Source organism: Aquarana catesbeiana, linkage group LG06 (assembly GCF_042186555.1).
Source record: "Aquarana catesbeiana isolate 2022-GZ linkage group LG06, ASM4218655v1, whole genome shotgun sequence".
In the NCBI taxonomy this organism is placed as follows: Eukaryota; Metazoa; Chordata; class Amphibia; order Anura; family Ranidae; genus Aquarana; species Aquarana catesbeiana.
The window spans coordinates 349,160,844-349,173,303 of record NC_133329.1 but is presented as its reverse complement, the minus strand read 5'-3'; the positions used below and the strand labels follow the sequence as shown (position 1 = coordinate 349,173,303).

Here is a 12,460-nt window from a genome sequence, read left to right as displayed (position 1 = left end):
GGTTAGGACTTGTGTAAAGTTTTATTGCAGACTGTGTCTCCGATGGGAAAATTTTCACTCACTTCCTGTGATTTTATGGGTGTCAGAACAGGAAGAATCTTTTCAATGGAGACACATTTTTAGCAGAGTAGAGATTTTCCCATCCATCCTATCAAAGTGACAGGTGTCAAACAGGATAGGAAGAGAAGGGAAATCTCCACAGTGGGGACACATACACTTTTAAAACCCAAGAGAGGTTCTAACTCTCTCCATGCTATCCAAAACTGAAAAAAAAAATACTTTGGCTGGAACTGCAATTTTGCAACATTGGTGCCTTTGAAATATAACTCTTTTACAACCTAACTGCCTAGAAGTACTATGCATACAGACATATAAAAGAAGTGGAGGTTTTAAGTGTTACACTTCCAAAATGCACTAAGAGCATCATTACTGAAAAATACTAAATGTGGTATCTACTGATCTCACTTCCTCTTTAGCAGCATTACATCTGCACCTAATTTACATTTCTGCTTTAACAAATTGAACTCTACTTCTTTTCAGCTGTATGTTAAGGTAATAAACTTGAAATAAATAAAACATATTGAATACTTACGCCATGACAATGACACTGAAGTCCAGCCAGTTCCATGGATCCCGCAGGAAAGTGAAACCTTCTAAGCAAAATCCTCTTGCCAGAATTTTTATTAGAGATTCAAAGGTATAAATTCCAGTGAAAGTGTATCTAAAGTCACAATATGGAGAATGACTCACATTGGGTTGTAATGGCACAGCTGTGGTAAGGATTTGGTGTAGGTCGGTGTACTACTTACTCTACATTCTTGGTCCATTCTGGGGGATTACTCATGGTCATGAACACACAGTTGGTCAAAATAGTGCACATAATGAGCATGCTGAATAACGTAAGATGTAGTTAAGGAACATACCGTTCAGAGGTACAAATAGTCTACAGATGTATGTATGCAAAAAGCAACCAGCTACAGGCAAGGAATCTAGGTAGCAACCGCCTTGGTGTGTGCCGCAGGATCAAAATTTTGCCCGGCTGTAAAAGCACAATGCAAATAATGAAGGTCCACATCAATACAATTCTAATGTTTCCCTTTTGATTTTAACAAACCCCCTTTATGAAATTGTGATGACCTTCCCTGTCTTTTTAGTGTACAGACATACCTAAAGTGAATCTGTGGCCAGCCTATTGGCATTCAAGTATTTACATTTTCTTTATTAGCAGTAAATGGGATGAAATCCTTTTTCTCAGCAGCTCAGCCCCCTCTGTTCCCCCTCCCAGCAGCCTTCCAGATGTGAACACAAACCACGACCTCTGAACGGGGGAGACAAGCTGCTGGAATGACTTCAGTGTTTTATTCTGTGAACTGCTCTAAAGTGTCTGTAGTTACAGAAGTCAGTGAGGACTTGTTGTCAATCAAATTTAATGTAATTTTGTTAAGCATATGTAAACTTTTGAATATCCATATAATGACCACAAGTTCACTTTAAAGTGGATATTTCACAAAGAAATTTTAGAAGAGACTTATAAAAGTAGCCTAACCACTAACATTTTGGACTCATTTTGAAGCAATGAAGATGAATATATTTAGATTTACCACAAGTAAAATCTTTGCCCTGGATCTAATATGCTGCCTATAAATCAGGAAACGGCAGCTTCTATCAGCATTTTCTGAGCCAAGCATTTGGCTCCCATATTGAATTACATTTTTTGTTGCTCTCAATCTTTTTGCCATGCTTGGAAGCATTTAGCTAACCAGAGAAATAAGAAAGTCATCAGAACTGAAGACATGATTTCACAACCCAACCTTCTCTGCTATGTGATCTCTGAAGACCATTCCAAAGATTTCCTTTCTTGATGGCCAATGTGAAGCAAGGTGAAATCCTCCACAATGGGAGGATCAAAAACATTAATATCTCCAAAGCATTTTTAACCATTCCCCACTCTACCAAAAACACAAAAACATTTCAGTTGTTCTTTAACCTGCATGCAACCCCTAAACTAAACAACTAACCTGAACGGAGCACTAAGTTATCTTAGGAGCAAAAATAAGAAAAGAAAGACAATATCATACAATAAAGACTTGGTGTCTATTTACTACCGTATGTGCCAAATTATTGCCGTTGAACAAAAACCTGTAAAAAAGGGCAAACCCGTATACTTTCCTGTGTGAACATTCTTTTTATATTTAGTAAATCAGCCCCATTTAATCTTTAACGCTTAATTAAAGACTGGCAGACTAAAGGATGCACTTACTCATTTTCTCTAATTTTATCAGCCAGAGAAGGCCTCCCCATGGGATTTCACGTGCGATGCAAAGCATGATGGGAGTTTACTAGGAAGTATTATTTTAATTTAATGTCATTTCATTTTTATTTTAAAAAATAAGCTGAATGATGTTTCATTCTATACCTATGTCACAAAAAAAGATAACGGTATGTTTTAACTGCATTAAAAATGTTGTACTAAAAAATTAATGTAACAATGTTGTAATGAATCTAAATGAACTTAAAGTGATTGTAAACCTCAGACATGAAAAATGAACAAAGCCCATCCCTCTATGGTGTGTAGTAACCTAAATCCACAGCACTGAGTCTGGTTGCTCTCTGATCTCTCCTCTCTCTGCTTTCTGCATGAATCGCTCCTAACAGATTAAGCCGACACCACAGCCTCTCGGGAGACGGCTTGCACCCCCTTCCCCTGCAGCACCCAGCATATGACTCAGCTTTGTTTCTCTGAGCCTGTGAATGGGGTGTGTCACTTTCCTCCAATCAGTTCTTAGATCACACTTAGCTTTGTGCTATAGCTCTGCAGTGTGTGTGTGTGTGATGTTGCTGCTGAGGAAAAGCCTTTCATCTGTGTGTTGTAGAAGGCTGTACAGGACAGATGGCTGCAGATAAACAGGTACAACGTATGCAGGAGTATTTTTTTTTCATCTCTGTGTCTGAGGCTAGTCATCTCACTCAGTGGTTTACAACCACTTTAAGTGATTTTTATATATTTGTCTAGAACTCCTTGAAGTTCATGTATACCCAAAAACCTTTGTTTTTGGTTTTGCATGGAAAATGAGTATAATTAAAACCCCTATCAATTTATCTTTTGCTCTCTGTGTCCCGATGGGGAGATCTTCCTTAACTTTGTGTCCTGGAGAAGCACCAGGAGGTGAAAGGAAATCTCTCTAAATTTAGAGGAATTCCTCTCTAAGACAACTGTCCCAATTGGGGACAAACCGGTGTTCCAATTGGAAAAATGTTCCCCCACAGTTTGTTCTGATGAGAACTACTGTATAATGTTTTTGATTCTACCTAACAAGAACACAGACAGAAATAAAAACCTGACAGTGATCTTTCTTTACTCTATACAAACAAAACAAAAATTAATACATACACTTTAATTATATCCTTAAGTTAACAGTAAGTACAGAAACATAAATGTAACAATATAAAAAAATAACATAAAGAGAAATCATAAAAAAAGATTAAAAAAAAATATGATAAAAAACATAAAACACACTCTCCACTTTGCTTTTGCGTCTGTGGTGATCTAGGAACGCATTTTCATATCTTTTGGGATTGCCATATAGCAAAAAATTATTGGAAAGAAATATTCCTAATGCTCTCTAAATTATTAAAGAAAACTATCATCCCAGATGCGACAATTGCGCTTCTAAATTTAAAGCCTATCCAAATCTCCTATACACAATTTAAACTCCTTCTACAAATTACCACAGCCGCAAAACAGACCATCGCCAAAGCGTGGAAGTCCTCATCATTAATGCTTCCTGAAACTACGAATAGAATACATCAGGCCATGATCCTCTTGAAAACAGATGCCATATCCAAGGATAACATACCTAAATTTGAGAAAATTTGGAGTCCTCAGGTGACCCACTTTCTTTCTCCTAATTTTGACACTTCTTTACTAAGACCTTGGTAACTATATGACTTTGTTTTGAATAACTGATAAAAAGATACTATGTACATATTGTTACTAAGAAATCCCCGGAAACCTCTATTAATCCAGACTTTTTTTTTTCTTCTTATCTTTACTTTCCTTTAATTCTTTTCTTTTCTCCTTATTCTATCCTGTCTTCTCCTATTTATTTCTACATAACGAAATGGTAGCGAAACATTCACTTTTATAATGTTCAATTATAATACAATAATAGATAGTAAGCTCTAATGTCCTATTATAAATAACTAAATCTCATAGTAATTAATATTATTTCTTTATTACATATTACTCAAAGTTAAAAGTTTAACAACTTTTTCATTTTTTGTTGCTCTTGATTATATAATTGTTAAAATTGAATGTAACACCTTAGTCTTTCTAAAACATATAGCCTATTTAAGTCTTTCATTGCTTGTAACTACAAGAAATACTAAGATCTGATATGTAAATTCAACTAATGCTACCATTTATTGTAATCAATATTTTGTTAATTGTACCGATGTTTATATTTTCAAAATCAATAAACAAATTTGACAAGAAAAAACATAAAACACAACAGCTGATGATAAATAGTATTCATCGGTGGGATGGCCATGATTCAGATAACTAACTTGATGGCTATTGATGGGGTAAAGAAGGCTTTTTCTCCCCACTGTAGAAATTAATTGGCAGCTTTCATACTAAGGTTCTCTTTTGCCATTTCCAGGATCAACAAAACAAGGTAATACACAATGACCTTTTTGGAGTTTGATCCTTTGCAACCTTAGTTACTGTATTATAAAAAAAAAAAAAAAAAAAAACAACTAGCACAAAACACAGAAGTTTAGTTTATCAAAGCAAGAAAGCGGGGAAATTCAAAAACTACCCTAGAAGTAGGCCACCACCCCCTCCCCCCAAGGGAAAAATGCATATTTTTGGCTATGAGAACGTTACAAATATTTTTAATTACTTTGTCCCTTGACCCCACAGGCTTCTCCTCTTCAAGCAACCCGTCCCTGAAGTTGATTCTCTGCAATGGTCCATGTGTCTGTCACAATGGTAGGGTTATTTACTAAAACGGGAGCGTTCAAAATCTGCTGCAGCTCTGCATAAAAACCAGTCAGCTTCCAGCTTTTATAATCAAAAGTGTAACTGAACAAGCTGAAATTAGAAGCTGATTGGCCATCATGCACAGCTGCCCCAGATCCTGAGTGCACCAGTTTTAACCGCTTGCCGACCAGCCGCCGTCATTATACTGCGGCAGGTCGGCGCGAGCCGTCGTAACTATACGTCAGCCCCTTTAAGCGGGATAGCAGGCGTACGCGCGCCCGCTGCACTCGGGGGGTGCCGCTTCTCGTGGCCGACGGTGGCGATGACCGCGATGGCGACTCGTGGCGATGGCCTCGAGCGATGGCGGGCACGAGAGGCAGAACAGGGACGTGTGTGTGTGAGTTCCTAATAGCTAGGAACCATGATCTGTCATTTCCTTTAGGTCAGTCCCCTCCCCCTACAGTTAGAAACACACACAGGGAACATAGTTAACCCCTTGATCGCCCCCTAGTGTTAACCCCTTCCCTGCCAGTGACATTTTTACATTAATCAGTGCATTTTTATAGCACTGATCACTGTATAAATGGTAATGGTCGCAAAAATTGTCAAAAGTGTCCAATGAGTCTGCCATAATGTCGCAGTCCCAATAAAAATTGCAGATTGCCACCATTACTAGTAAAAAAAAATAATAATAAAAATGCTATAAATCTATCCCCTATTTTGTAGACGCTATAACTTTTGCGCAAACCAATCGCTTATTGCGTTTTTTTTTTTTTTTTTTTACCAAAAAATATGTACAGTAGAAGAATACATATCGGCCTAAGCTGAGAAAAAATGAGCTTTTTTTAAAAAAAATGGGGATATTTATTATAGCAAAAAGTACAAAATATTGGGGGTTATTTACTAAAGGAAAACCCACTTTGCACTGCAAGTGCACTTGGAAGTAAAGTCGCCGTAGATCCGAGGGGGACATGCAAGGAAAATAAAAAACAGCATTTTAGCTTGCACATTATGGAATGATAAAATCAGCAGAGCTTCCCCTCATTTCATATCTACCCCTTAGATTTAGAGCAACTGCACTTTCAAGTGCACTTGCAGTGCAAAGTGGATTTTCCTTTAGTAAACTGCAGAGGTGATCAAATACCACCAAAAGAAAGCTCTACTTGTGGGAAAAAAAGGATGTCAATTTTGTTTGGGTACAGCATCGCACGACCGCGCAATTGCCAATTTAAAGCGACGCAGTGCCAAATCGCAAAAAATGGCCCATCATTCAGCAGCCAAATCTTCTGGGGCTGAAGTGGTTAATAAATCTACCCCACCCTGACTGCATAAAGTACAATGCGGGACCAGAGGTCCAGTATTTTAGGGATGCAAATACAAACCCACCCAGCACATCAGAGGGAAGAGGAGAGCACCAGAGGAGCAACAAAAATGAGCCCTGCAGTTTTTTTTTGGGGGGGGGGGGCGTGCAAAGGTTTTTTTTTTTATTTCCCCAGATTTCAGCTTTAAAAAAAAAACAGGATGTTAGACGGAATCTTGACTTGAACCTGATTTACATTCTGATGGCTATATCAGATCATTTTGTATATTGATATCATGTTCCCTTGGCCTAACACAGGAAGGAGATACATTTGCATGCGGAATTATTTGTTGACCTTGGAAAAAATATTTTATGCAAATAGAAAGACTTATTATAAGTGCAGATGGCAGAGTTAGAAGATTAGAGTGCAGGTAGAGTTGTATGCTGTTAGCTACTGAAAGAGAATATTAAAGGCAAACTCCTTCTAAAGGTGATATTACGCTGGATTCCTACAGGCGGATCTGTCAATCTTGGGCACAGTGAGGCATATCACATTTGCCTGAGTTCACCAAAGTCTGCTGTAATTCAATACATATTTTCCTCCTCATTTAGCTGTGTAGCTATGGGAGATATCAAACCGCAGCACAAGCAAAAAGCATAAAAATAGAACACTGTAGACTTTATTTCAGCATATGAATTAGGTCGCTTATAGGTTGTCAAACTAGTTTAAAAAAGCGGCTTCCTCTTTAATACTGACCTTCATTAACTGTCACAGCAATACTGTCATTAATATTTAATAATAATTCATAATGCATCTCTCTTTAATTCTACAGAATTGAATTCTTCAGTTATTATTCATTCGGTATTACCGTCATTATTATAAATACCTTTCCCACATTATATGGAGATTTAGGGGGTCATTATTATGAAGTTTGCCCTTAGTGGTGTTAAATCTAGTGGTGCACCAAAAGAAACATTTTGGTGCTGAAACTGAAATAAAAAATTCAGGATGCACTTGGCTGAAACCAACCGTAGTTGACAATTTTAAAAATATATAATTTTTTTCTATAGATAATTGTATTATATTTAATCAATATTATATTATATTCAACTTTTTTAAATATTATCATGAATTTAAATTGAATATGAATTTATTGTCGGCCATTATTAGCACCTTTTTTGAAGTGGCGTTAAAAATCCTGCTTGCTGCATTTTTGGTGCATATTTGGCAAACCACACCAAAAACGACCCCCCCCCCATTGAAATGCATTGAAAACGCAGCAAGACCGCATAAAAAAATGCACCCGTGTTGGGTTTTTGATGCATTTTTTTGAGTCACATGACCTATGAAAAACACACCATAAGCAAGGTAAAATCCCGACATAATCGCAGGCGTTTTTGGCAGCCATTATAGCCACAGCTGAAAACCATATTTTTGGCTGATAATTTTCGGCAGTCGAAATTTCGGTCCATTACTAGTTGATTCCAAAACCAAAAATGTAATGTATTGCAGCTTACCAATCATTAGAGGTGATGGCTGCATCAGTTTTTTTTTTTTTTTTAGGCTTTTTCTCCCTTTATTTCACCTGGTGGTCCAGCCAATAGCACGCTTCCTTAGAGTGTCTTCACTCTGGATGAAGTAGTAAAGCAGAGACCTTTAGACCCCTTTCACACTGAGGTGCTTTGCAGGCGCTATAGCGTTAAAAATTACGCCTGCAAAGCGCCCTGAAATAGCGGCTCCATTCACACTGGAGCGGTGCTCTGGCAGGGCATCAGAAAAAGTCCTGCCAGCAGCTTCTTTGGAGCACATTAGGAGCGGTGAACTCACCGCCCCTAAAGTGCCCCTGCCCATTGAAAACAATGGGCATCGCCGCCGAACCGCCGCCAAAGCGCCGCTGTGGCAGCGCTTTGGGGGTGGTTTTAACCATTTTTTGGCCGCAAGTGGGAGGTCAAAGAGTCCTGCTAGCGGCCGAATAGAGCAGCAAAAACAACGGTAAACCGGCGGCAAAAATAGCGGCGTTTTACCGCCGACGCTCGGGGCGGCTCAGTGTGAAAGGGCTCTTGAACAGCAGCATTGTCAGTCTGGGAGGAATGAAGTGCTAGACTAGCAGATTTAGACTTGACTAACTGAAGCCAAACTCAACCTAACACTTTATGATAAGTTACAGCAAACAGTTTGTTTTCTTTTGAGGTAAAAGGTTTTACATAAATGAATAAAATCTGATGATTGTAAGCACCCCTGCCAGTGTTAAATGGTTTATTTCAACCCTTTAACTGTTACTTTGCCTGGGCAGCTTGGTCTGTTAAAGTAAGCAGAAAAGTAACAGACCTACTGGCTGGATCAGCAGGTGAAATACAGGAAAAAAACAAAAAAGAAAAATAATACAGCCATCACATCCAAGAATAAGTGAGCTGCAATTCAATGCAGTTTAGTTTTGGGGTTTATTGCTGCTTTAAATACTTAAATCCGCTATCTTTATATTGTGTACTTGTTCTATGAGTTACATTTATAAATCTCTACTGGTTTTGGTTTTACACTCTTCATAAATACAGAGAGCACTTGAAATATGATGATTATTGTGGAAAAACAACTGGAATAACAGCATATCAAAGTTCACCAATGATTAAAAAAAACAGCAAATGACAGTGTCATATTTTAAAAATTGATTTTCATTAAAGGAATACTAAACCCCCTTTTTCAGAAGTGGTGGTCCACACATACCTATTATGTGTAGTCTTCTTCTTCTGAAAGGTCCCTTTTTTCCTGTAACCAGATATCCCTGGCTCCCTGTTTGCAGGGGTCTCTCTAGCTAGCTGTGGGCTAAGGAGACACCTGTGTGTGCTTCCTCCCTTAGCCAAGCTGTGTGCATCCATAGACACAAACAGCACTGGCAAGGCACGCCTATGCCCCCTCCTACCAGCAGTTTGACTAATGGCAGCATAAACCTAGTGCTTTGTTGCCATCAATGTCCGCCGTGGATCCCAGAAGTTTGGGGAACAATGGATCAGATAGGAAGTAAGTGTACTAGTAGTCAAAAATGTAGCCTTTAGAGCTGCTATGCCCATCTCTCCCCTCTTCCTGCCCAATCACAGAAGCCTTTGTATTATGTGAACTCATTCACAAAATACAAAGGCTTCTGTGAATGGGCAGCAAAGGGGAGGAGCGGACATAGCTGCGGTGTGTGCTTTTCTCCTTTCACAGCACAGAGTGTCCCCTCTGGGGAGTGCCATAAACCTGTCTGATGTACATAATAGAAATTAGTCCAGGAGGTGACATGCACCTTGTTGGACTTAACTCAGTATGCTTGCACTTTTTACAAAGTTGCTGAATTTCTACAGCTCAGCTTAAACGTATATCTAAAGCCAAAGCATTGGTTAAAACCCTTGACATTTTTTTTTTCTGGTGTCTGTGTGGAGAGGTTTTGCTGTACTTTCTTTGTCCAGATACAACAGGAAGTAAGAAGAACTCTCTCCTAATTTAAGGAATTCTCTCTTAGCCTCCAAGGTAACAAGTGTCCGCTTTACAAGATTTACCCTCCATTGCTGACCCAGTGACAACTCGTAATTTTAAACTTACTCTTACTTTAAGTCCTCGGGGCTGTTTTAATAAAACTGTAGAGTGCAACATCTGGTGCAGCTCTGCATAGAAACCAATCAGCTTCCAGGTTTTATTTCCAAAGCTAAATTGACCAAGCTGAAGTTAGAAGCTGCACCAGATTCTGAGTGCTCCAGTTTTAGTAAACATCCCCCCTAGTAACAAAGTCATCAGGAAATATAGAGAGGCTGAATTTGCGGTATGATTATGTCAGATTTTTTATGCTGAAAGCGGTACAATTGTTTTGCATGGAAATTTGGCGTTTTATATTGTAGGCCTGTAATTCTTAGGAATAACTCACTTAAATCTGTCCAAACAAGAGTCTAGTAGACATCCCGGGTATGATAAAGTTTGAAAAACGAAATCATAAATTATAATATAATAAATAACTATAAATAATTATCAAAAATAATAATATAATAATAATAAAATGTATTCAATAATGTAATCAACTCAAAAAATACTGAAATGTGCTCAGTTGCAGAATTGTCGCTGTCGTCACTTTCAGTGTCTGATGACGGATTTCCCCACAAATCACTATCGCTCAATTCTGCGAGTGATTCTAATTCACTATCGCTGTTTTCTAGCTGGTCTAAAACCACTTTTGATGTAAAGGGACACTTTTTGGTTGCTATGGACAATCTCAAGTTTCCAGGCAGAAAGAACAGTATATATAATATAAAACTGCATGCAGGGCACTGGACAAAGCATTAGGGACAAAAGGGAGGTGAAATGATTTGATACAGTAATGTAATCTGTAAGATTACAGTGTACTGTATGTGTTCTGTGTTTTGCACTTTTTAAATTTACCGCGGGGCTCCGTCCCTGTGCGTCGCGCCACTTGCAGGGAACGGAGCCTGGCATACAGAGCATCGAGCGGAAGACACAGCCGCCGCACACAGCGGGGGGACATGGCAGGATCCTGGGGACAATGTAGGTTACTTTCCCTGGATACTGTGATGCAGCCCTGAGTGGGGCTCGAGGTTACCGCACTTGGTGTGGAAAATTCACCCCGAGCCACACTCGGGAATACCGCTAATGCCCTGTACACACGGTCGGACATTGATCGGACATTCCGACAACAAAATCCATGGATTTTTTCCGACGGATGTTGGCTCAAACTTGTCTTGCATACACACGGTCGCACAAAGTTGTCGGAAAATACGATCGTTCTGAACGCGGTGAGGTAAAACACGTACGTCAGGACTATAAACGGGTCAGTAGCCAATAGCTTTCATCTCTTAATTTATTCCGAGCATGCGTGGTACTTTGTACGTCGGATTGGTGTACACACGATTGGAATATTTTGTTATCGGAAAATTTTATAGCAAGCTCTCAAACTTTGTGTGTCGGAAATTCCTATGGAAAATGTGTGATGGAGCCCACACACGGTCGGAATTTCTGACAACAAGGTCCTATCACACATTTTCCATCGGAAAATCCTATTGTGTGTACAGGGCATAAGAAGGGTAAGGTGGCTGTAAACACCAAAATATAATCAGGGAAGTGACTGTCCTCAGGTGGTACACAGAGATGAAACAAATCCTCCTTCATAAGTTTTACCTGTTTATCTGCAGCCACCTCTCCTCTACAACCTCCTAACCTCCATATTACACAGCATTTTTAAACTTTAGCAGGTGAGGGCAGGGATCTGACATTGCACACTGCAGAGCATATAGAAGCATTCTGAGTGTAATCTGAGAACTGAGTGGAGGGAAGGGACACACCCCCCTCCACTCAATCTCATAAAGAAACATGCACAGCTGAGACTTTCAATCGCTTGCTGTGTGCTGGAACTTCCCCCCTCCATTCCCCTGGAATCCCTTGGAGTCGGCAAATGGTGTCAGACTTGTGAGGGTAGCAAAGGAACGAGGCAGCAGACATATTTCACTCTAAGTGCTTTAGACTGAGGCAAGTACACGCTATAGTGATCCAAATTTATGAATAGCATGTTCAGCATGGCCATTTGAAAGACAGTGATGGGGTACATTTGATCAATCAGTACTATGTATGATATATAGATAAACAGATAACCATTCTACATCATTTAAATTAAAGGGGGTCTCCTTTTAAATTAGCATCACATTACGGCGGCACATTAGATCTCCCCTGTAATGTACAACCTAAATATAAAAATAACAACATTACCCCTAAATTACTTCCCAGAAGCTCCCACCTGACAATGGATGGAGATATAATGGCTGCATATGATGCGATCCTTTGTCATACAGGCGCCATGCAAAATCTAATCATGGATCTAATTGATGGTGGAAAGTGCACTCAGCACTCCTATGTATTTATAGGTCCTATTATTAGCAGCATTGTAGCTCAGAATCACAATGCGGTTTTATGTAGAGCAGGTAAACAAGGAGAATACCTCGCTGAGCTCCGAATTATTAGAGCAGCCAGACCACTCACTGACCTGTGCTAGGTCACTAAAGGAGGAAGAAAGCTTCTCAGCAGATTAAATAAATATCTTAATGAATATTTTGCTTTACTTTGATTACGGTATAAAACAATAACAAACCCGTCATTAAAGTACTGTATATATATGTATATAAAAATAAAAGGCAAAACATTT

The 12,460-nt window shown here is 39.1% G+C and overlaps 1 protein-coding gene across 4 annotated transcripts in view; it reads right to left on the bottom strand.

Moving 5' to 3' along the window:
* The window catches only part of LOC141147040 (sodium channel protein type 2 subunit alpha-like), a 229,147-nt gene that overhangs the window by 131,477 nt on the left and 85,210 nt on the right, over positions 1-12,460 (bottom strand). For all 4 annotated transcript variants that reach the window (XM_073634018.1, XM_073634019.1, XM_073634020.1 and 1 more), the window contains exons 4-5: positions 810-900; positions 593-721 (exon numbers count right to left, since the gene is read on the bottom strand). In XM_073634018.1, coding sequence (XP_073490119.1) covers positions 593-721; positions 810-900 — 220 coding nt within the window. The remainder of the gene's footprint in view (positions 1-592; positions 722-809; positions 901-12,460) is intronic.